General features: G+C 55.5%; 1 protein-coding gene across 1 annotated transcript in view; it reads left to right on the forward strand.

Moving 5' to 3' along the window:
- The window catches only part of LOC136044057 (bromodomain-containing protein 4-like), a 58,317-nt gene that overhangs the window by 24,352 nt on the left and 9,238 nt on the right, over positions 1 to 24,727 (forward strand). Inside the window, 9 exon segments of the mRNA XM_065729117.1 lie at positions 1,127 to 1,264; positions 5,187 to 5,322; positions 6,271 to 6,554; positions 8,594 to 8,953; positions 10,068 to 10,196; positions 13,874 to 14,083; positions 14,950 to 15,149; positions 16,185 to 16,483; positions 18,168 to 18,278. Coding sequence (XP_065585189.1) covers positions 1,127 to 1,264; positions 5,187 to 5,322; positions 6,271 to 6,554; positions 8,594 to 8,953; positions 10,068 to 10,196; positions 13,874 to 14,083; positions 14,950 to 15,149; positions 16,185 to 16,483; positions 18,168 to 18,278 — 1,867 coding nt within the window.

Genomic DNA, 24,727 nt, shown 5'->3' on the forward strand with positions numbered 1-24,727 from the left:
GGATTGTGTTGGGATCCCATCCTGCTCCCTGTGCTGGATTATGGGATTGTGTTGGGATCCCATCCTGCTCCCTGTGCTGGATTATGGGTTGGTTGGGATCCCATCCTGCTCCCTGTGCTGGATTTTGGGGTTGGTTGGGATCCCATCCTGCTCCCTGTGCTGGGTTTTGGGGTTGGTTGGGATCCCATCCTGCTCCCTGTGCTGGGTTTTGGGGTTGGTTGGGATCCCATCCTGCTCCCTGTGCTGGATTATGGGATTGTGTTGGGGTCCCATCCTGCTCCCTGTGCTGGGTTTTGGGGTTGGTTGGGATCCCATCCTGCTCCCTGTGCTGGATTTTGGGGCTGGTTGGGATCCCATCCTGCTCCCTGTGCTGGATTATGGGGTTGGTTGGGATCCCATCCTGCTCCCTGTGCTGGATTATGGGTTGGTTGGGATCCCATCCTGCTCCCTGTGCTGGATTGTGGGTTGGTTGGGATCCCATCCTGCTCCCTGTGCTGGATTATGGGGTTGGTTGGGATCCCATCCTGCTCCCTGTGCTGGATTATGGGGTTGGTTGGGATCCCATCCTGCTCCCTGTGCTGGATTGTGGGTTGGTTGGGATCCCATCCTCCTCCCTGTGCTGGATTATGGGGTTGGTTGGGATCCCATCCTGCTCCCTGTGCTGGATTATGGGATTGTGTTGGGATCCCATCCTGCTCCCTGTGCTGGATTTTGGGGTTGGTTGGGATCCCATCCTGCTCCCTGTGCTGGATTATGGGGTTGGTTGGGATCCCATCCTGCTCCCTGTGCTGGATTATGGGGTTGGTTGGGATCCCATCCTGCTCCCTGTGCTGGCTTTTGGGGTTGGTTGGGGTCCCATCCTGCTCCCTGTGCTGGATTATGGGATTGTGTTGGGGTCCCATCCTGCTCCCTGTGCTGGATTATGGGGTTGGTTGGGATCCCATCCTGCTCCCTGTGCTGGGTTTTGGGGTACTCTTGGGGCTGAGTTTGGGGGATCCCATCCTGCTCCCTGTGCTGGATTTTGGGGCTGGTTGGGATCCCATCCTGCTCCCTGTGCTGGGTTTTGGTGTTGGTTGGGATCCCATCCTGCTCCCTGTGCTGACCTTTTCCTCTTGGCCCTCCCCAGGATTACTATAAGATCATTAAAACCCCGATGGACATGGGAACAATAAAGAAACGCTTGGAGAATAACTACTACTGGAACGCTCAAGAGTGCATCCAGGACTTTAACACAATGTTTACGAACTGTTACATCTACAACAAGGTATGATGAGTTCCTCTGTGCTTTCAGAGGGGATCTGCTCTTCTCCTTGGTGCCAGCCCTGAAGTGCATTTCTTGTTGTAAGGAGCACTGAGTTGGGGCAGGAATTAGCAGAGGCCACCGGGCCCTGATCCCTTTTGAAGTGAGAAAAGGACTTCTTGCCACTCGAGCAGTGGTACAGAGGTTTGGAGGACACTCTGTCCCTCGTAGTGACAAAGCCACGTGTCTGATGGTGGGGAAAAGAGACTGCTCCCGAGAGCAGAGCCTCCTGCACAGCCCTGCTTCCAGAAGATTCCCCTCCAGACAGCAGAAGCAGCCTGGAAACAGCTTCATCTGCACTTACACAACCGTCTGGGGTGCAGGAATTGGGGGGTGTGGAGTGCCAGGGAGCCGCCCCTGATGGGTTGGGGAAAAAGGAGCTGAGCATCAGTGCAGGGTTTGGGTGCTCTGCAGAGTCACCCCACGGGCAGAGGCCGCGCTGCTGGGAGCTGGAGGTGCTGCAGAGACCTCTCCTCTTCTGCCGAGCAGCAAAACCAACAACAGACAGCAACGGGGAGTTCTGTGCTGTCCTCAGAGCAGGAGCCAGCACGCCGTGGCCGCAGCACGAGGCGTCCCTGCCCTCCCTGTTGCTCCCAGCTCTTCTCTCTGCCCCTCAGCCTTTCCCTGCTGCTTCAGCCTCCGTGTTCTCCTCCTCCTCCTCTCTGGTTTGTTCCGGATGGGTTGTTCAGCTAGCTGTAGTGCTAGCAGGCAGCCGTGGCTCCTTCCCTCCCCTCTTAACTCCCCAAAGTTGCCTCTTCTTCCTCCAACCCTCAAAACCATCCCACGGTGACCGCTGTGGGTTATTTCTCAAGGTTTGCCTTCCTTCTTGAACCCGCAACGACTTCAGGCCCCGGCAGGCACTGCTCCTTCCTGGAGATATTTGAGTTTTATTTGGGTTTGACGTTCTTGTGTCGTCTCGTTTCGGTCCAAGCAGTGCCCGTGGCCTTCGCCATCTCTGCTTCGTGCCAGCACCGTGCAGCTGGAATGAGGCTCCGAGGGCTTCAGACCACGCACGCACACCTCAGTGTCTGCCTTATGTACTGCCACGTTTTCCCCAGTTTCCCACTGCAGTGCCTTCTCTGTGCTTTCTCCCCCACCCTCCTGTACTCAAGAAACGTGTTTTGGGTCACGCTGCAAGGTGCCATCGTGTCTCATCTTCCCGTCGCTCCTGGAAGCTCTTGGTTGCTTGCTGGATGCCCTCCCGTGCTGCAAAGCAAAGCAGAAAGCCTCCAGGCCAACGCGCAGGCCTCGTTGGTGCCTTTTGCATTGGTTCTTCCCCTTCTCATCATTTCCCATCGTGTTTCGGTGTGAAAACCCAGCCCTGTGCCACGCAGCCACTCCAATTAATTCAGAGCTCATCAACGAAGCGTTGATGACCACGCTTTGTCCCCCTCCCTCCTCCAGTCTGCAAGGACTGGCCTTGTCTAGCACCAGGCCAAGGTCTTGGCCTCCCCACTCTCCACAAACCCACTTCCTCTCCTTCCCCAGCGCGTGGGAAGCATTTCCTTGTGATCCTTAGGGATCACAGAGCCGTGATGGGATGCGTTGCTTTGGAAGGGGCCTTGAAGATGGTACAGTGATACAGTGGGTCGTGTTGGAAGAGTCCACGATGATTTAACTGCAGAGTGGTGGGACGGCCACGGACACCCTCATCCCCAACCTCATCGCCTTCTGCGACTGGGTGACCAGACAGGTAGATGAGGGAGAGGCTGTTGGTGCAGTCTACCTGGACTTCAGCAAGGCCTTGACACGGTCTCCCACAGTATTCTCCTGAGGAAACGGGCAGCCCGTGCTGTGGACGGGTTCACTCTTGGGGTGCAGAGCTGGAGGGCCGTGCCCAGAGGGGGGTGGTGAAGGGAGTGAGGTCCAGCTGGCGTCCCGTTACCAGTGGTGTCCCCCAAGGGTCGGTTTTGGGGCCCATCTTGTTGAGTATCTTTATGGATGGCCTCGATGAGGGGATGGAGTGTACCCTCGGTCAGTTTGCAGAGGACACCGAGTTGGGAGGATGTGTCGATCCGCCTGAGGGGAGGGAGGCCCTGCAGAGGGACCTGGATCGGCTGAGCAGCTGGGCTGAGCTCAATGGGGTGAGGTTCAGTAAGGCCAAGTGCCGGGTGCTGCACTGTGGCCACCATAACCCCACGCAGTGCTAGAGGGGCAGAACGGCTCGAAGGGTGGAGAGAGGAAAAGGAGCTGGGGGTGTTGGGTGATGCTCGGCTCAACGTGAGCAGTGTGCCCACGTGGCCAAGAACGGCATCCTGGCCTGGGTCAGAGACAGTGCAGCCAGCAGGAGCAGGGAGCTGAGCATCCCCTGCGCTCAGCTCTGGTGCCGCGTTCAGTTTTGGGCCCCTCACTGCCAGAAGGACATGGAGGCCCTGGAGCGTGTTCAGAGAAGGGCAGCAAAACTGGGGAGGGGTCTGGGGCACCATGAGGAACGGCTGAGGGAGCTGGGATGGGTGGGGGTGGGGAAGAGGAGGCTCAGAGGAGACCTCACTGCACTCTGCCGCTTCCTGAAGGGGGGCTGTGGTGAGGAGGGGGTGGGCCTCTTCTCCCTGATAAATAACGACAGGACGAGAGGGGACGGCCACAAGTTGTGCTGGGGGAGACTGAGATGAGAGCTGAGGAGGAATTTTGGCTCTGAAGGAGTGGTCAGGCCCTGGGATGGCCTGCCTGGGGAGGGGGGGGAGGCACCGTCCCTAGCGCTGCTCAAGGAGCGTTTGGATGAGGTGCTGAGGGGTTGGATTGAGCAGTTGGGTAGGGATAGTGACAGGAGGAGGGTTGGACTGGATGATCTTGTAGCTCCTTTCCAACCTCATGAACCTATAGAGACCCATAGGGACCCACAGAGACCCATAGGGACCCATTTAGGGTTTGGATTGAGTAGTTGGGTAGGGATGGTGACAGGAGGATGGTTGGACTGGATGATCTTGTAGCTCCTTTCCAACCTTATGAACCTATAGAGACCCATAGGGACCCACAGAGACCCATAGGGACCCATTTAGGGATTGGATTGAGTAGTTGTGTAGGGATGGTGACAGGAGGATGGTTGGACTGGATGATCTTGTAGCTCCTTTCCAACCTTATGAACCTATGAACCTATAGAGACCCATAGGGACCCACAGAGACCCATAGGGACCCATTTAGGGATTGGATTGAGTAGTTGTGTAGGGATGGTGACAGGAGGATGGTTGGACTGGATGATCTTGTAGGTCCTTTCCAACCTTATGAACCTATGAACCTATAGAGACCCATAGGGACCCACAGAGACCCATAGGGACCCATAGAGACCCATAGGGACCCATTTAGGGATTGGATTGAGTAGTTGGGTAGGGATGGTGACAGGAGGAGGGTTGGACTGGATGATCTTGTAGCTCCTTTCCAACCTTATGAACCTCCAGGAATGGGGCACCCACAGCTCTGGGCAGCAGAGCCAGCTCCTCGCTGCCCTCATCTCCCACTCTTCCCCTCTTTTTTCCTCTATCCAGAAAGCAGCAGCTGTGTCAGATAACTGCTGTTGACAAGTCCCTGCCCATCATCTCCCTGTGCCTTTACGGTGTAAGCGCTTCAGGGCAAGGACTCTTCGCACCCTGAGTGCTGGCAGCGGAAATAGTGGATAAAAGTAAAGATAAGGACGTGCTAAAGCGGAGCTGCAGGAGCTGCAGAGCTGGGAGACGACCAGGATCACTGTTAGAGCTCCACCGTTGGCTCACAGGAAGCTGTTCAGAATGGTTTCTGGTTCCTTTTTAATTTGTCCTGACGATTTAAACTCGGTGGGAAACGTTGAAGGAGAGCAGGCAGAGCCTTAAAGACGATCCCGTTGTGTTTAGAGCGTAGCAGTCCTTTGCGTAGAGACGTGCCTTGCCTGACGTATTGTCTCTTATTCATCCAGCCAGGAGATGACATAGTCTTAATGGCAGAAGCTCTAGAAAAGCTCTTCCTGCAGAAAATCTCTGAAATGACGCAGGAGGAAACGGAAATCGTTATAGCCCAGACGAAGGGGAGAGGACGTGCTCGGAAGGAAGCAGGTAACGCTGCTGGGCTGCTCCTGGGGCCAGGCTTCTTCAGCAGCTCCATCAAGGAGCAGGTGAAGGGATGGAGTGCGTGGCACAGAGCTGGGAGGGGTGGCTGCCCCCCCACGGGTGTCCCGACGCACCTGGGGAGGAAGAACTGCACGCATCCATCCACGCTGGGGATGTGCGGTGGGAAGGGGATGGAGAGGGGTGGTCCTGGTGGCCAACGGTTGACCCAGCAGTTGACCACGAGCCAAAGGGTGCCCTGGTGGCCAAGAAGGACTGTGGTGGCCAACAGATCGACCCAACAGTTGGCCACGAGGCGGCAGCGCGTGCCCAGTGCCCCCGTCCTGTCCCTGGGCACCACTCAGTGCAGCCTGGCCTCATCCTCCTGGCTCCAGCCCTTGGGGTACTGAGCAGAGCTGAACAAATCCTTCTCAACCTTCTCCATCAGGAGATCCTCCAGGTCCCCACCGCCCTCCACTGGGCTCTCTCCAGCAGTTCCTGCTCAGCTCTGACCTGGGGGGCCCGGTGCTCCAGATGGGGCCTCTCCAGTGCAGAGCAGAGGGGAGGAGCACCTCCCCCACCCTGCTGGCCACGCTCTGGGCCATGCACCCTGGGGTCCTGTCGGCCTTCTTGGCCACCAGGGCACACTGCTGGCTCATGGGCAATGGTTGGCCACCGGGACAGCTCCTAGAAGGAAAAGGAGACGAGAGGAGGTGGCCTTGGGGCTGCTCCTCGGTCCTTTCAGCGAGTGTGGTCCTGAGCTTGTTTGCTATCTTTCCCATCAAGCTGTGAGAGGGAAACACCACGAGGGTTTGTCCCTGACAGGTTGCTCAAGAACAAGATCTGCAAAGCATTCATTACCCTAACGAGCGACACTCTTTTTCACTCGTTAGGAAACACTGTTTTCCCATTCAGTTTGGAGAGACAAACAACCCTTCCTTCCTTTCCTTTCCGCAGTGACATCCAAACCAGGATCATCCACGGTACAGAACACCACCCAGGCCTCGTCCCCGGCGCAGACACAGGCCCCACAGCAGAACCTCCAGGCCCCACAGACCACCCATTCCTTCCCTGCTGTCACCCCCGACCTCATCGTCCCGACCCCCATGATGACGATGGTGCCTCCACAGCCCCCGGTGCCACCTCCACCAGCCCCCCAGGCCCCCGCCCCGCCGGCCCCGGCCCCCCAGCCCATCCAGCCTCACCCTCCCGTCATCCCCACGCCCGCTCAGCCCGTCAAGGTGAGTGCTCGGGGCTTTGTAGTTGGGGTGGAAGCGTGAGCGGTGCCGGGTCTCCGTCACCGGACTCTTTATTTTAGGGCAGACGGTCTCAGTTTGGTCCAAGGATTGCTGTTTTCTTTCCTACTCAGAGGGCTGGAGCAGCTCTGCTTTGGGGAAGGGCTGAGGGGGCAGAGTGTGCTTCCATTCCAACTGAACCATAATGTGATGCTGTGGTTTCATGATCTTTAAGGGCCCTTCCAACCCAACCATTCTGTGATCTTTAAGGACCTTTCCAACCCAACCCAACCCTCCCATGGTTTCATGATCTTCAAGGACCTTTCCAGCCCAACCCAACCATCCCATAGTTCCATGATTTTCAAGGACCTTTCCAACCCAACCCAACCATCCCATGGTTCCATGATCTTCAAGGACCCCCCCAACCCAACCATCCCATGCGTCCATGGTCTTTAAGGTCCTTTCCATACCAACCATTCCATGATCTTCAAGGACCCCTCCAACCCACCCCAGTCCAACCATCCCATGGGTCCATGATTTTCAAGGACCCTTCCAACCCAACCATCCCATCGCTATGGTCTTTAAGACTCCCTCCAACCCAACCATCCATGGTTCCACGATCTTTAAGGTCCCTTCCAACCCAACCATCCCATCCTTCCACCTTTAAGGTCCCTTCCAACCCAACCATCCCATCCTTCCACCTTCAACGTCCCCTCCAACCCAACCATCAATGGTTTCATGATCTTTAAGGTCCCTTCCAACCCAACCATCCCATCCTTCCACCTTTAAGGTCCCTTCCAACCCAACCATCCCATCCTTCCACCTTTAAGGTCCCCTCCAACCCAACCATCCCATCCTTCCACCTTCAACGTCCCCTCCAACCCAACCATCAATGGTTTCATGATCTTTAAGGTCCCTTCCAACCCAACCATCCCATCCTTCCACCTTTAAGGTCCCCTCCAACCCAACCATCCCATCCTTCCACCTTTAAGGTCCCTTCCAACCCAACCATCCCATCCTTCCACCTTCAACGTCCCCTCCAACCCAACCATCAATGGTTTCATGATCTTTAAGGTCCCTTCCAACCCAACCATCCCATCCTTCCACCTTTAAGGTCCCCTCCAACCCAACCATCCCATCCTTCCACCTTCAACGTCCCCTCCAACCCAACCATCAATGGTTTCATGATCTTTAAGGTCCCTTCCAACCCAACCATCCCATCCTTCCACCTTTAAGGTCCCCTCCAACCCAACCATCCCATCCTTCCACCTTCAACGTTTCCTCCAACCCAACCATCAATGGTTTCATGATCTTTAAGGTCCCTTCCAACCCAACCATCCCATCCTTCCACCTTTAAGGTCCCCTCCAACCCAACCATCCCATCCTTCCACCTTTAAGGTCCCTTCCAACCCAACCATCCCATCCTTCCACCTTCAACGTCCCCTCCAACCCAACCATCAATGGTTTCATGATCTTTAAGGTCCCTTCCAACCCAACCATCCCATCCTTCCACCTTCAACGTCCCCTCCAACCCAACCATCAATGGTTTCATGATCTTTAAGGTCCCTTCCAACCCAACCATCCCATCCTTCCACTTTTAAGGTCCCTTCCAACCCAACCATCCCATCCTTCCACCTTTAAGGTCCCCTCCAACCCAACCATCCATGGTTCCACGATCCCATTCTCCTCTCTACTGAGCAGAATTGGATCCAGTGGCGGCCCCTGCCAGACACAGCTGTTACACACAATGGATTCTGCCCATCTTTACGTGGAGCTCATCCCCTTGAAAGCCAATCCTTAAGTCCTGCGTGACTCAGGAATAAACCTCGCCTTGAGGAGTGAATCATGCTCCTGACCTTTCTTGGTACAACAGAGCTACCAACCAAACAGAGCTTCCTGCAGAGCTCCTTCAGTAGATGTGGAGCCGAGCAGCTCCCATCCCATGGGTTGACCCATAAATGGTGGCAGACCCGACTCACCCCACGAGCAGCGCGGCGCGGCGGAGGGTGGGTTTCACTGACAACGATTCCTTGGCTTGATTGCAGACGAAAAAAGGAGTGAAGAGGAAAGCAGACACCACCACGCCGACGACCATCGACCCGATTCACGAGTCGTCCTCGCTGCCCACCGAGCCCAAGTCCACCAAGCTGGGTCCGAGGAGGGAAAGCAGCCGCCCGGTGAAGCCCCCCAAGAAGGACGTGCCGGATTCCCAGCAGCACATGGTAGAAAAAAGCAGCAAAGTGTCTGAGCAGCTGAAGTACTGCAGTGGCATCATCAAGGAGATGTTTGCCAAGAAGCACGCGGCCTACGCGTGGCCCTTCTACAAACCCGTGGACGTGGAAGCACTGGGCCTGCACGATTACTGCGACATCATTAAACATCCCATGGATCTGAGCACCATCAAAGTGAGCTCGCTGCTACGAGGGAGGGGAGGGATGGGGGTGGTGGAGGTGTGGGTTGTGCAGAAAAAGGTGATTTTTTCCACCGTGAGATTTGTTTTCCCGGCACCTTCTGGTGTCCTGCAGGCTGGTTTTGGCCTCAGGCTTCCCGTACAGTTGTTCTCGTGTTTGCCTGTTGTTGCTGTACTGATGAAACAGAGCAATAACCCCTCCTCACTTCCAGAAGGGCTCTTAGGAAACGCCTGCGTGGGTTTGTTGGGTTTTTATTACAATTTCCATGAGCGTGTGAACGTACGCTGTCTGCTCTTAGCCCAGGAGGTGGCCTCAGAGAGCAGAAATCACGGCAATAAAAAGGGATCAGGATCGAAAACGTTCTCCCTCCCCTTAAAATGAAGGCCCAGTGCTACTGGAGCTGCCCGTCCACGTCCGGCTGCTGTTCAGCAGAGGTGGTTTGCAGCAGTCACCAACTGCAGAGCACTCCCCATTTCCCCCCCCCCCCAAAGCATTGAAGTCTTTCACTTCTTGGCTACGCTCTCTGTGAGCAGTTTGGCTCAGGGCCGAGCCCCCCCCCCCCCCCAAATTTTGGGGTCGGTTTCATAAGGGGAGCAGCAAATCCTCCCTCCCACCCCTGTCTGTGGTGCTCCAGGTGTGTGTGACATCACGGAGGTGCCTTACACCAGCAGGGGGACATCTGGTGTGTCCCCAGGGCTGTCCTGACGTCCCCTGTCTTGGCAGAGCTCTGTTTTAAATAGCCCATGAGCACACACAGGTCTTCCTCCGTGGGACCACACTGTGCAAAGCCAACTTCTGCTAAGAAATGTCTGTCTTCCTGAGCTGTAATCCCATCAGGGGTTCACTGTGCGTCCCTGGCTTGTCCCCAAAGTGCCCTGAGGAGCACACGGTCCTTTCCACACCCCACATTACCAACGGTGATGCCCACGGGGTGCTCCTCTTGCTGGACACTGGCACGGTTTGTTACGGGGAGAGGCTTAGTCGGGCTCCCAAGCAGATCTCCTTTCAGCTGCCAATCCCTTGATTGGATTACTGTATTTCCCTCCTGGCTGCACTCTTACTGTCACGCTGTTCGTAGCAGGAAGCTTTTCTCTCCTCTCCTTTCTAGTCCAAACTGGAGAATCGGGAGTACAGAGATGCTCAGGAATTCGCCGCCGACGTGCGACTGATGTTTTCCAACTGCTACAAGTACAACCCTGCTGACCACGAGGTGGTGGCCATGGCACGGAAGCTGCAGGTAGGGAGCTCCGTTGTCTTCCTCTCCTGCATCATCTCGAAATAACACCCCCCCCCCAAAAAAAAAACCCCAAAAAGTGGTGGAGAGGGGAAGAAAATGACCCTTTCTGCTGTGGAGGAAGCCAGCTGAGTCAGCCCCGCTGGGTTTCGTGGCATCCTTGTGTCACTGGTTCCTACTCACGTTGTTTGTGAAGCAGGGGGAGAAAACACAGCTCCAAAGCGTCCCTCTCCTCCCCTGAACGCCTGGAGAGGGCACAGGGGGCTGTGCCACCCTCCCCCAGTGCTTCCTTTGGACCCTTTTCCTGCTCCCTCCCTGTCCCCGCGGCGCGACAAGTGCCCGTAATGAATGGCTCAGCCAAAAGCAGAGCTCTTTTCCATGCCTCAGCCACCTCTGTGCCTTTGAGCTGAACCTTCTGACAGCTGGGAAGCGCGGTTTGGGATCCCCAGCTCTGTGTTTTTAGTGTTGTCACACTCGGGAGCTGTGCCTCTGTGGCTGGGAAAGCCACGTGGGGCGTGCGTGTCCGTGCCGCAGCCGTGGGAGCATCCATCCCCAGCGGAGCTGTCATCGAGTCCAGGGCCCTGACAGCATCTCGTGATGCTTGTGTGAAACTCCAGGCAGGTTTGGGCTGGTTTAAGTGGAGATAAACTCACGCTGAGCGCGTGTTTCAACCCGCTGCTCAATTGCCGTGCTGGATGGCATGGCACCACAGTGCTCATCACAGTGCTCCTGGGATGGAGAGGAGCTCTCCTGCTGCTCCCAGCGATACCTGGCAGCGTTTGCCAAGGAGTGAACCCGAGCTGGGACTTCTCTCTCACCCCATCTGATGAGGAAAGCCTTGTTTGTTGGTGAAGCTGCAGTGTCACGTTCCTCCCATCAGAGCATCCCACGCGTGGGGATGTGTGTTAACCCCGATCTCAGCTGAAACCAAAAAGGTGATGGGAAACGAGGTGCAGACGTGAGCTGCTTCGCAGAGAGCTGCCGAGGAGCCAGGCTGAGATCTCAGGGCCGCACGCGGGGTCGTGCGTTCCCATCGGCGCCGTGCATCGCTTGACACGTTCCTCACCCGTCCCAAAAAGCAGCTCTGCGTCAGCCCACCCCAAAATAAACCCCTGCAGTCCCCCGACCTCAAAGCCACACAGGTGCAGGAATCCGTGGAGGGTTTATTTCTGACCCAGAGGACGTCGAGATCGAATCTGCGGAGCGTTGGCTGCTGGCGGTACTCAAGCACTGGATTTTCTGGTTCGTGGGAAACAGTCATGAGCTGATAAACACTCATTAACGAGTCACGCAGCATCACATCAGCTCCTTCCCTTCCCAACCTTCAGAGCGTGCAAGAGGATGTGACATTTCTGCCAGCAGATGGAAGCAGCGAAGCGACCTCGCAGCTCCAAAGGGAGGAACAGAGGTGGAGAAGTGCAGCCCAGCAGCGCCCTGCCCCACGCTCAGGGAAGGAGGGAGATGGGATGCAGCTCGGGGAGGCCCCCCAGGACCCCTCGGTGTGACCCCAGGGATGAGCCCGACCCGATGTGTCGCGAGCTTTCGGGGTCTGAAGGCTGCTCCTCGTGGGAGGTGCAGGGAGAGGGGCACTGCTCGGGGCCTGGTGGAGGAGCATCCCCCGTTGGGCTCTGGTGCAGGCGTTGTGGGAGCTGGGAGCTGATATTTGCAGGGTGCTGGGAGCAAGCCACACGCCTCAAAGTGCACAGATAGATGTGGGGGGGGACGGTGACGACGCTCTGAACGTCACCCTGTGCAGAGCAGCAAAGCTCAGCTGCGTCCTCCCCACAGATCCCTCTGTGGGGGCTCCCCAAAGAGCCTGGCTGCAGCATGGGGCTTGTGGGTGGGTTCATAGGTTCATGAGGTTGGAAAGGAGCTACAAGATCATCCAGTCCAACCCTCCTCCTGTCACTATCCCTACCCAGCTGCTCAATCCAACCCCTCAGCACCTCATCCAAACGCTCCTTGAGCAGCGCTAGGGATGGTGCCTCCCCCCCCTCCCCAGGCAGGCCATCCCAGGGCCTGACCACTCCTTCAGAGCCAAAATTCCTCCTTGATCTCATCTCAGTCTCCCCCAGCACAACTTGTGGCCGTCCCCTCTCGTCCTGTCGTTATTTATCAGGGAGAAGAGGCCCACCCCCTCCTCACCACAGCCCCCCTTCAGGAAGCGGCAGAGTGCAATGAGGTCTCCTCTGAGCTTCCTCTTCCCCACCCCCACCCATCCCAGCTCCCTCAGCCGCTCCTCATGGTGCCCCAGACCCCTCCCCAGTTTTGCTGCCCTTCTCTGAACACGCTCCAGGGCCTCCATGTCCTTCTGGCAGTGAGGGGCCCAAAACTGAACGCGGCACCAGAGCTGAGCGCAGGGGATGCTCAGCTCCCTGCTCCTGCTGGCTGCACTGTCTCTGACCCAGGCCAGGATGCCGTTCTTGGCCACGTGGGCACACTGCTCACGTTGAGCCGAGCATCACCCAACACCCCCAGCTCCTTTTCCTCTCTCCACCCTTCGAGCCGTTCTGCCCCTCTAGCACTGCGTGGGGTTATGGTGGCCACAGTGCAGCACCCGGCACTTGGCCTTACTGAACCTCACCCCATGAGCTCAGCCCAGCAGTTCAGCCTATCCAGGTCCCTCTGCAGGGCCTCCCTCCCCTCAGGCGGATCGACACATCCTCCCAACTCGGTGTCCTCTGCAAACTGACCGAGGGTACGCTCCATCCCCTCATCGAGGCCATCCATAAAGATACTCAACAAGATGGGCCCCAAAACCGACCCTTGGGGGACACCACTGGTAACGGGACGCCAGCTGGACCTCACTCCCTTCACCACCCCCCTCTGGGCACAGCCCTCCAGCTCTGCACCCCAAGAGTGAACCCGTCCACAGCACGGGCTGCCCGTTTCCCCAGGAGAATACTGTGGGAGACCGTGTCAAGGCCTTGCTGAAGTCCAGGTAGACTGCACCAACAGCCTCTCCCTCATCTACCTGTCTGGTCACCCAGTCGCAGAAGGAGATGAGGTTGGACAAGCACGACCTGCCCCTGCTGAACCCTGGCTGGGTCTGATCCCTTTATTGCCACGCACGTGTCGTGTGATCTCCGTCAAGATCATCTGCTCCATAACTTTCCCCGATGCCTGGGTTGAAGCACGAGGTTTGATCTTCAGCTCTCAGAGCTGCCCGGAGAGAAGCGAAATGTGGGAGCACACACACGGACACAGACACGCGTGTGTGTGGGCCCTGGAGCTGCTGCTGGCTCAGTGCTGGCACCGAGGACCCGAAACGCCCCGAGCAGAGCACTGTGAGCACAGCACAACGGTGCCCATAAAGGACCACCGTTGGTCTTTCACCTCTTCTCTCACTCTGAGCTTTGGATACCAGCGAGTGTTGGTCAGGAGAGCCGTGGCTTCCCCATCCGCCGGCGATGGTGCAAGGAAGGCAGCTCGGTGTCGCTGGCTGGGGGTGATGCGAAGTGCTTCCCCAGCACTGGGACATCACACAGGGACAGAAAGCCACCCCCTGCAGCTTTTAAAGTCCTCTTTACCTTCCTGACCTCTAAACTTTCCCACTGGACCAAACCCGAGTCCCAAACGACCCCGTGAGCAGCAGACAGCATCGTGTGCTTGGGCATCCCCCGCCAGTGCCAACTGCCCGTGCCAAGCCCTGCGTCACCTTCCACCTCTTTCTCTTTCAGGACGTCTTCGAGATGCGCTTCGCTAAGATGCCGGACGAGCCCGAGGAGCCGGTGATTCCGGCCTCCTCCCCGGTGGTGGTGCCACCCCCAACCAAGGTGGTTCCCCCCTCGTCCAGCGACAGCAGCAGCGACAGCTCCTCCGACAGCGACAGCTCCTCCGACGACTCCGAGGAGGAGCGAGCTCAGCGGTTAGCAGAGCTCCAGGAGCAGGTAAGGATCCGTCCCTCGGGGCTGCAGGGGCCGTCCTTCTTCACTTTCAACCTTGGGTACGTGGCTTGATCTGCTGGGTTAAAAGAGGGGGGGAGGTCTTCTCCGGGGCAGTGAGGCCCTGGAGCTGTGGGTGCCCCATTTCTGGAGGTGCACCGGGGGCCCTGAGGTGGTAACCCTAACCCCCCCCCCCCAGCAGGGCCAGGCTGGGGACCCTTCCGACCCACCCGTGTTGTGATCCTTCAGTTTTATGGTCTTTAAGGACCCATCCAATGCAAACTTGAATGGTTTTGGTGCTCTTCGAGCTTTAAGGACCCATTCAAGCCAACGCGTTCCACGGTTCTGTGACCTTTCAGGACCCTTCCAACCCATTCCAGGATTCTGAACTTCAGGATCCCTTTCACCTCGACCTATTTTTTGTTTCTGTGCTACTTGAGGACCCAACCAGTGCAGATCATCCTGTGCATCTGTGATCTCGTAGGTCACACATCCAACCCAACCCCCCTCCATGGTTCTGTGATCTTCAGGGTCTCTTCCAGCCCAAGCCATGCTGTGACTCCGCAGCTCTGTGATCTTTAAGGACCTTCCAATCTAACCCATTCCGCACTTCTGTGGTCTTTGAGGACCCTCCCAAGCCAAACCCATCCCACGCTTGTGTGATTCAGCTCACAGCTGCAGACCATCTCCTTATCTCATAGCGAGTTTCAGCTGTGAGTGCTCTCCAACGTGAGGTAGTGAGGGGCTGACGAGGTCCAGAGGAGCTTTTCAGGATGGGCGAAAAGAGGGAGGAGAGCATCCAAGATAGTGAACGTGGAAGAGAAGGAGGTGCTAGGCAAAAGTATCTTGATCTCTGTGTGTCTGCCTCTCAGCTTAAAGCAGTGCATGAACAGCTTGCAGCCCTGTCCCAGCCCCAGCAGAACAAACCAAAGAAAAAAGAGAAGGACAAGAAGGAGAAGAAGAAGGAGAAGCACAAAAAGAAGGAAGAGCTGGAAGACAGCAAGAAGAGTAAAGCCAAGGAGCCGCCATCCAAGAAGGCAAAGAAGAGTAACAGCAACAGCAGTACCTCCAGGTCAGCCGTGTTCACGGTGTGGTGCGTGGCACTGTCTGTCTGATAACATCACTTTTTGACACGTGGGGTTCCTGCAAAGCAGCACCCCCTCCTCCAGGCCACCCCTCACCTGGGGCTGCGTCTGAAGAGTGGGAGAAAAGAGCTCTGGGAGTTGGGCCGTTGAAGCCCTGTCCCCTCCGTTCTCCCCCTTCTGCTTTTGTTGGAGCTGAGGGGTTGGATTTAGTGGTTGGGTAGGGATGGTGATAGGAGGATGGTTGGACTAGATGATCTCGAAGGTCCTTTCCAACCTGATGTATCTGCGAATCTATGAGCTTTGAAGTGAGAGGTGAGTGCCTGCTGCTTCAGCTGCACGAGGTGCTGTGCTTCACCCGAGGCAGAAAGGAGAAGTTTGGCACGAGGAGAGAGGGAAATAATCAGTGCAAAGCCACGCGAGGTCTGGAGCTCGCCTCTGCCCCGAGGCCCCACCACATCGCTCCGACTGCGTGACCGCAGCGGGGCACAGCGTGAGCTGCTGCCTGCCACTGCACTGCTCTTCCTCCTCCTCCTGTGCTGCTGCTGCTGCACACGGGTGTGCTCTGAGTGGGATAAAGCAAGCACGACCGCAAAATCTGCCTCCTTATCTCTCTCTGGCCTGAAGCGCCCAGCACGCGCCAAAGAGCATCCTTTGCTGCCGCTCCTGCTGCTGGGGGGTGTATTTCCTTACAAATGTTGGGGTTTGCTTCTCTCTGCCCACCCCGGGGGGGACACTGCCACCCCGAGGGCCTCAAAGCAGCACAGCCCTCTGCATCCCCTGCAGGGAGGTGGGCAGCGTCGCTTTGGGCTTTCATCCCCCCAAGTGCAGACGTAAAGAGCTCCGCCTGCGGCTGCTCCTCTCTCTCTGAGAGCACAGGGCAGGGCACTGAGGATTCCCAGCCCCCAGAGCTATGAAATGAGAGGGTGAAAGCAGACGTAGGGCAACCTGCTGCTTCGTGCTGCAGCTTTATTGCAGCGTGGTGCTGCGTCCCATAATAACGTTCTGTAATTATTCCTAAGTAGTAAGAAGGAGCCTGTGACGGTGAAGAACAGCAAGCCCCCTCCAGCCTACGAGTCTGAGGAGGAGGAGAAGTGTAAGCCAATGTCCTATGAGGAGAAGAGGCAGCTGAGCCTGGACATTAACAAACTCCCCGGTGAAAAACTGGGCCGAGTTGTCCATATCATCCAATCGAGAGAACCCTCGCTTAAAAACTCCAATCCCGATGAGATCGAAATTGACTTTGAGACGTTAAAACCGTCCACGTTACGGGAGCTGGAGAGATACGTGACGTCGTGTTTGAGGAAGAAGAGGAAACCTCAAGGTACCGTTCATCCTCCGAGCGGTTCCCCTCGTGTCCTGGCCGTGTGTTCCCACCTTTAGGGCTCTGGTTTTGTTATTAGAGGAGCTGCTCCGCTTCTCTGCAGGATCAAACCGTGCCCCAGCAGCGCATCTGTGGCTCCGCAGCTTCTCAGCCTCCCTCTAACGTCAGTGTTTTCTTCCCAAAGACATCTGGGTGGAGAGCACGGCTTAAGAGCAGCGTTCCCATCAGAACACAAAGCTGGGAGCTTTATCCCAGTCATCGTGTGCCCTAAAGGGATAAACTGCTCACCACAGAGCAGCAGAGGAGCCCTCCTCCATCACAGTGAGACCCTGCAGGGTTTGGGAGGAGCCCTCCTCCATCGCAGTGAGACCCTGCAGGGTTTGGGAGGAGCTCTCCTCCATCACTGTGAGACCCTGCAGGGTTTGGGAGGAGCCCTCCATCGCAGTGAGACCCTGCAGGGTTTGGGAGGAGCCCTATATCACAGTGAGACCCTGCAGGGTTTGGGAGGAGCCCTCCATCGCAGTGAGACCCTGCAGGGTTTGGGAGGAGCTCTCCATCACAGTGAGACCCTGCAGGGTTTGGGAGGAGCTCTCCTCCATCACAGTGAGACCCTGCAGGGTTTGGGAGGAGCTCTCCTCCATCACTGTGAGACCCTGCAGGGTTTGGGAGGAGCCCTCCATCACAGTGAGACCCTGCAGGGTTTGGGAGGAGCCCTCCTCCATCGCAGTGAGACCCTGCAGGGTTTGGGAGGAGCCCTCCTCCATCACAGTGAGACCCTGCAGGGTTTGGGAGGAGCCCTCCTCCATCACAGTGAGACCCTGCAGGGTTTGGGAGGAGCCCTCCTCCATCACAGTGAGACCCTGCAGGGTTTGGGAGGAGCCCTCCTCCATCACAGTGAGACCCTGCAGGGTTTGGGAGGAGCCCTCCATCACAGTGAGACCCTGCAGGGTTTGGGAGGAGCCCTCCTCCATCACAGTGAGACCCTGCAGGGTTTGGGAGGAGCCCTCCTCCATCACAGTGAGATCCTGCAGGGTTTGGGAGGAGCCCTCCATCACAGTGAGACCCTGCAGGGTTTGGGAGGAGCCCTCCTCCATCACAGTGAGACCCTGCAGGGTTTGGGAGGAGCTCTCCTCCATCACAGTGAGACCCTGCAGGGTTTGGGAGGAGCTCTTCATCACAGTGAGACCCTGCAGGGTTTGGGAGGAGCTCTCCATCACAGTGAGACCCTGCAGGGTTTGGGAGGACGCTCCCTGGGGCTGATGGCAGCATGGTGTAGAGGGAGGAATCCTGCCCGATCTCTGAAGCCTGCTTTGTGCTCACGCAGCTGAGGTTGTTTGGCACTGAGTCCTCGGGCTGCACCTTCCAGCTTTGTACTTTGGGTTTGGGCCCTTAAAAAATAAGTCGACCGTGTACATCTTCCCTGGGCCAGGAAGACAGAGCAGCACCAGCAGTTTCATTTTCAGCATTGGGAGCCCATGGCTCTGCTCTGTGAGCAGAGAGGAGCACGGTATGGAGCCCTTGGGACACACGGGGAGGAAAAGAGGAGCCCGGGGTACCCCGTGTGCCCACTGCAGCCCAGCTGGTGCCGTGGGGCAGCAGGAACAGGGAGGAGCGTGCAGCCCGGGGCGGGGGTCTGCGTTCCTGTGTGTCCCTCTGACCGTTTCGTACTGTTGTCTTGTTGCAGCGGAAAAGGTGGATGTAATTGCTGGCTCCTCTAAGATGAAGGGGTTCTCCTCCTCGGAGTCTGAGAGCACCAGCGAGTCCAGCTCCTCCGACAGCGAAGATTCAGAAACAGGTTAGATGTGGCTTCTTTAAAGACTCAGTCCTATACCTGGTGTTTTTTTTCTGTATAAATAAATATGTTTTCATTACCGGCTTGGTCTTTAATTTGTTGTCTTTGTAATTAAACCGATATACACAGCGTAGGTGCTGCGTGCTGCCCTCCGTGTCCAGCTTGGCCGTGGCAGTGTTGTCTCTGGCAGTTCTCAAGTGCTGCAGGGTGTTGTCGTAAGCTTTGAGGTCGGCTGTGGGCACGGAGGAGCTGAGCCACGGCGTGCCAGGGTGGCTCTTTGGCTGAGGACCTAGATGTGCATTTTTAGAAGGTGTTGTGCTCCACGTGTTCGCAGCAGGAGCGATGTGTTGCAGGAGGAGCGGCGCGTTCGCGGGCGTAAGGTCAATGTGGAGCATGAAGAATACCCAGTGGTATTACAGCCAGGATGGTTTATAGGTGGTGTAGTCAGATTGTTGTGATGGAAAGAGACAACCAGAATAAAGGACAATGCTCACGGTGTGCTTGGCTTGCAATAGGGAACCCCACGGGAGTGATCTCCAGAAAGAGATCCTTCTCCATTATGGGTCAGCCCTTAAATGGGCTCTGGGAGAGGTGGAGTCAGAGTCGGCCCCTTCCGGTCACACAGGTGCGCTGCCCTCACCTGTGCTGCCATGGCTGACTCAGCTCTCACCTCAGTGGTTCATCAGGCTGTGATTCAGCAGCTCTCATACAGCGTGGCAGAGCTTTTTCTCAGTGTGGATCACCTCGATTCCTCTTTGGTCTCCTTGGGTCATCTTAGGTCTGTTTGGATCTCCTTGGGTCATCTTAGGTCTGTTTGGATCTCTTTGATTCCTCTTAGGTCTGTTTGGATCTCCTTGGGTCATCTTAGGTCTGTTTGGATCTCCTTGGGTCATCTTAGGTCTGTTTGGATCTCCTTGGGTCATCTTAGGTCTGTTTGGATCTCTTTGATTCCTCTTAGATCTCCTTGGATCTCCTTGGGTCATCTTAGGTCTATTTGGATCTCTTTGATTCCTCGTAGGTCTCCTTGGGTCATCTTAGGTCTGTTTGGATCTCTTTGATTCCTCTTAGATCTCCTTGGATCTCCTTGGGTTATCTTAAGTCTATTTGGATCTCTTTGATTCCTCGTAGGTCTCCTTGGGTCATCTTAGGTCTGTTTGGATCTCTTTGGGTCATCTTAGGTCTGTTTGGATCTCTCTGGGGTCATTTTAGGTCTATTTGGATCTCCTTGGGTCATCTTAGGTCTGTTTGGATCTCCTTGGATCATCTTAGATCTATTTAGACCTCCTTGCGTCATCTTAGGTCTGTTTGGATCTTCTTTGGGTCGTCTTAGGTCTATTTTGGATCTCTTTGATTCCTCTTAGATCTCCTTGGATCATCTTAGGTCTATTTGGATCTCCTTGGGTCATCTTAGGTCTGTTTGGATCTCTTTGATTCCTCTTAGGTCTCCTTGGGTCATCTTAGGTCTGTTTGGATCTCTTTGGGGTCATCTTAGATCTATTTGGATCTCCTGGGTCCACTCAGGCCTGTTCGGATCTCCATGTGTCACCATCATAGAATTGCTCAGGTTGGAAAAAGAGCTTCAAGATCATCGAGTCCAACCACGACCCAACCATACTGCCCTCACTCTGAACCCTCTGCTAAGTCACGGCCGTGAGCACCACATCAGTTTCTAAACGCACCCAGGGATGGTGACCCCACCACCTCCTGTGCACCCATTCCAGTGCTTAACGACCCTTTCTGTGCAGAAGTGTTTCCTGCTCTCCATCTCCAATCCCTTCCCAGCCTCGTTGCCCTTCTTTGGACCTTCTCCAGCCCCTCAGCGTCCTCTCTGTACTGAGGTGAGGCCTCAGCAGTGTGGAGTACAGGCTCAGGATGTCTCCCCAGCATTGCTCAGCACCCCATTTCCTGATGCAGCCCACGATGCCGTCGGCCCTCGGCCGCCTGTGCCCGGTGCTGGCTCGTACTGAGCCCTCTGTCCATCAGTGCCCCGAGGTCCCTTTCCGTCAGGCAGCTTTCCAGACATGTTTTCACTCTGTGAGAGCAGTGCTGCAGAACGAGAGCGTTAATCCGGTCAAACTCGTTGTAATTAGTGCCGGGCTGCGTGCAAACGGCCGAGCTGCTGGCACCTCGGGTTTCGAGCTGCTGGGTTTGGCCTCTCCTTATTTTCCTCTCCTTATTTTCCTCTCCTTATTTTCCTCTCCTTATTTTCCTCTCCTTATTTTCCTCTCCTTATTTTCCTCTCCTTATTTTCCTCTCCTTATTTTCCTCTCCTTATTTTCCTCTCCTTATTTTCCTCTCCTTATTTTCCTCTCCTTATTTTCCTCTCCTTTTTTTCCTCTCCTTTTTTTCCTCTCCTTTTTTTCCTCTCCTTTTTTTCCTCTCCTTTTTTTTCCTCTCCTTTTTTTCCTCTCCTTTTTTTCCTCTCCTTTTTTTCCTCTCCTTTTTTTCCTCTCCTTTTTTTCCTCTCCTTTTTTTCCTCTCCTTTTTTTTCCTCTCCTTTTTTTCCTCTCCTTTTTTTTCCTCTCCTTTTTTTCCTCTCCTTTCCTCTTCTCCTCCTCCTCTTCTCCTCCTCTCTTCCTCCTCTTCTCCTCCTCTCTTCCTCCTCTTCTCCTCCTCTCTTCCTCCTCTTCTCCTCCTCTCTTCCTCCTCTCTTCCTCTTCTCCTCCTCTCTTCCTCCTCTTCTCCTCCTCTCTTCCTCCTCTCTTCCTCTTCTCCTCCTCTCTTCCTCCTCTTCTCCTCCTCTCTTCCTCCTCTTCTCCTCCTCTCTTCCTCCTCTTCTCCTCCTCTCTTCCTCCTCTCTTCCTCTTCTCCTCCTCTCTTCCTCCTCTTCTCCTCCTCTCTTCCTCCTCTCTTCCTCCTCTTCTCCTCCTCTCTTCCTCCTCTTCTCCTCCTCTCTTCCTCCTCTTCTCCTCCTCTCTTCCTCCTCTTCTCCTCCTCTCTTCCTCCTCTTCTCCTCCTCTCTTCCTCTTTTCCTCCTCTCTTCCTCCTCTCCTCCTCTCTTCCTCCTCTCCTCCTCTCTTCCTCTTCTCCTCCTTTCTCCTCTTCCCCTCCTCTCTTTCTCCTCTTCCCCTCCTCTCTTTCTCCTCTTCCCCTCCTCTCTTTCTCCTCTTCCCCTCCTCTCTTTCTCCTCTTCCCCTCCTCTCTTTTTCCTCTTCCCCTCCTCTCTTTCTCCTCTTCCCCTCCTCTCTTTCTCCTCTTCCCCTCCTCTCTTTCTCCTCTTCCCCTCCTCTCTTTCTCCTCTTCCCCTCCTCTCTTCCTCCTCTTCCCTCTTCCTCCTCCTCCCTCTTCCTCTTCTTTTCCTCCTCCCAGAACCCCTCACATCTCAGGGCCATGAGTTCTGAACACAATCCAAGCATCCCCCAAAGGCAAGATGCGCTCCGCTCAGCACTCGAGTTTGTGAGACTTTGCAGTGGTTCTTATCAGGGAACATCTCATCCAGGACAGCACTTCGGGGGTCCTTTCTGCAGAGCTGTGCTTGGAGTCATGGTCTGTGCCCCCAGGGAGGAGGGGGAGTTGAGAGCCCCGGGTTGAGGGCCGGGATGCCGTGTGCTTGCTTGCTGCCGCCCGCTGGTGCCGCTTGCTGTCGGGAAGTCACAGTGGATGCGTTGTGCTCGGGGCTCAGCTTTCCTCATTTCGAGGACATTTTGGTGCTTTTTTCCCCTCCCTTTCCGTGGCTTAAGTTTTTTGCCTCCTGCTGGTTGCTCGTTTTTGTACTGTGAACCATTTCCACGCTTGTTTCTGCTTCGGGACGCGTTTCAGCCCCGCTCCTCAGCGCCGGTCCCGCTCTTCCCCAGCTCAGAAAAACCCCAAACCCCTCCAGTTTTCCCCATGGCCATTCTGCCCCATCCCAGGAGCTTCGCCGGGCTCTCTGCTTGGGGTAAATCAGATGCAGGTGACTGTGGGGAGCACTTAATTTTGTGGGCAGTAGGGTATTGTAGAGACTCATTGTGCCGCTGTTTTTTCCCATTCCGGGCTCTTGTCGCCGTCTGTTACCACGTTCCCTCTTCCCCCGACCTGAGCCCCATTACCTCCCCATAAGCTCAGTGCTCTCTTAGTGCAGCGTACGAGCACGTGCTCTTTTTGGCACACTTGTAATTCTGTTCCGATGGCAGCACTGTGAAACGTTCGAAAGTTGAAATGAATTGTGACCGAGGATGGACCGTTCTCGTTCTGTTTCCATTCGCATTTCTTCCCCTTAGCGTTCCAAGAACAATGTGGTACAAATCTGCTTCTTTCTCTGTGTCGCCTGTTTGTTTCTAAATAATAAACTCAATCAAGTGTTCGGCTCGCTGCAGAACACACAAATTTTGTATGACCCCCAAATTTTGATGATTTCAGGCCGAGAGAGCGTCTGTTCCTCCCTGTGCCTCTTGGGAGGGATGCGGGTGGGAGCGCACCAAAACTCTCCTCCACGTTGTCCATGAAACATCGGCCAAAGAAGCAGTGAGGGAAGACGTTGGGTTCTCAGCGGTTGATCCCATCCTGTTCTCGTCTCAGTTGCTTGCTCTGAGCCATGGATGGCCGTCGTGGTCCCTCTTCCTCATCTTTTGGCCTTTGAAGCTCCTTGGTGTCTCCAAACCAACATTAGGGATCTTCAATCCAGAGTTGGTCACTCCAACCCAACGTTGGTCATCTCCAACCCAGTGTTGGTCACTTCCAACCCAGTGTTGGTCATCTCCAACCCAGTGTTGGTCATCTCCAGCCCAGTGTTGGTCATCTCCAGCCCACTGTTGGTCTTCTCCAATCCAGTGTTGGTCATTTCCAACCCAGTGTTGGTCACTCCAGCCCAATGTTGGTCATCTACAATCCAACGTTGGTCATCTCCAATCCAGCGTTGGTCATTTCCAACCCAACGTTGGTCATCTCCAACCCAGCGTTGGTCATCTCCAACCCAGTGCTGGTCATTTCCAACCCAGTGTTGGTCACTCCAGCCCACTGTTGGTCATTTCCAACCCAGCGTTAGTCATCTCCAGCCCACTGTTGGTCATCTCCAACCCAACGTTGGTCACTCCAACCCAGTGTTGGTCACTCCAACCCAACGTTGGTCATCTCCAACCCAGTGTTGGTCACTCCAACCCAGTGTTGGTCATTTCCAACCCAGTGTTGGTCATCTCCAGCCCACTGTTGGTCATCTCCAACCCAACGTTGGTCATCTCCAACCCACTGTTGGTCTTCTCCAATCCAGTGTTGGTCGTTTCCAACCCAGCGTTGGTCATCTCCAACCCAGTGCTGGTCACTCCAACCCAACATTGGTCATCTCCAACCTAACATTAGGGATCTTCAACCCAACATTGGTCATCTCCAACCCTCCAACGCAACTTTGGCCTTATCCAACTCTATGTTGACCATTGCCAACCCAACATTGGGCATCTCCAGCCAAATTTTGGCATCTCCAACTCAAATCACAGAGGAAACCGCTCTGTCCCAACACTCAACATGGCTTTTTCAGCCTCGCACTGGCACTGGCACTTGTCCCAGCCCGTCTCATCTGAGGTCACATCTTAATTCTTCTCAGCCCAAAGATTTTCTCCTCTCTTTCCTCAGTTTTGATTCCCTTCCTGCAATGTTTTTTTACCCCAAGTAAGACTGAAGGAGGGCTCCTTGTGGCTTCCCCCCCATACTGCAGGACTCTGTATGCCAGGTCTTCAGCCACATCCCCATGTCCTTGTAGCCATAGGTAAGTGGAGCACCCTCAGAAGTGTTAAATTTCTCACCCCATCTTCCTTTTCTCTGCGTCTGTGGCCATCAACGTGTGAATTCTTCCCAGTGTGTTTGCCCTGGGAGGATGAAATCTGCCGGTGCTGTGCTGCAGAAGGACCCATCCACACATCCCACATCGTGAGCTCTTGGTCTTAGGGCGTCGCCACATTGGTGCACCTCAACCAAAGCGTTCTCGTGTCCCAAACCACTCTGTGTGTGTGCATTATCTGGATTAGAAACTGAGCGGGCACTTCCCCAAGCAGAGATTTTCCTCTCGATTCTAAACCACTGTTTATTTCTTCTTCACCACCTGAAAAATAGGAGTAAGGGAAGGCAATCGTGGCATCTGCTCTCTTGGCTTTCGAGTGGTGGTTGATGCACAGTGCAGGACGGGACCTCACGTTGTGCCGGAGCTCCAGCTCCGATTTCCCCCCCAAAACAACTCCAATTCTCAGCTTTTGACCATCTACTCCCACATGGGAAGAGCTGATCTTGCTGGAGCTTGGGATGAAATCCCCCTCTGTGCCACAGATGGATGAAATGACCCCACGTAATGCCAAGGAGCCGAGCGCAGTCGGGGTGGCATTCACCACCGACGAATTCTGGGCCAAATAACCCAGAATTGGACGTCACTGTTTCTGTGTTTCGCTCTTGATTGGCACGGGCTCTCGGAGGAAAGCCTGGGAAAGGCTGTTGGGGTTCACCGTCTGGTGCTTTACAGATACCCCCAGCAGGGGAGGAGGTGTGAGAGA

The sequence above is a fragment of the Cyrtonyx montezumae genome, unplaced genomic scaffold, assembly GCF_038088225.1.
Source record: "Cyrtonyx montezumae isolate F1298 unplaced genomic scaffold, pur_monq_1.0 scaffold_100, whole genome shotgun sequence".
Lineage (NCBI taxonomy): Eukaryota > Metazoa > Chordata > Aves > Galliformes > Odontophoridae > Cyrtonyx > Cyrtonyx montezumae.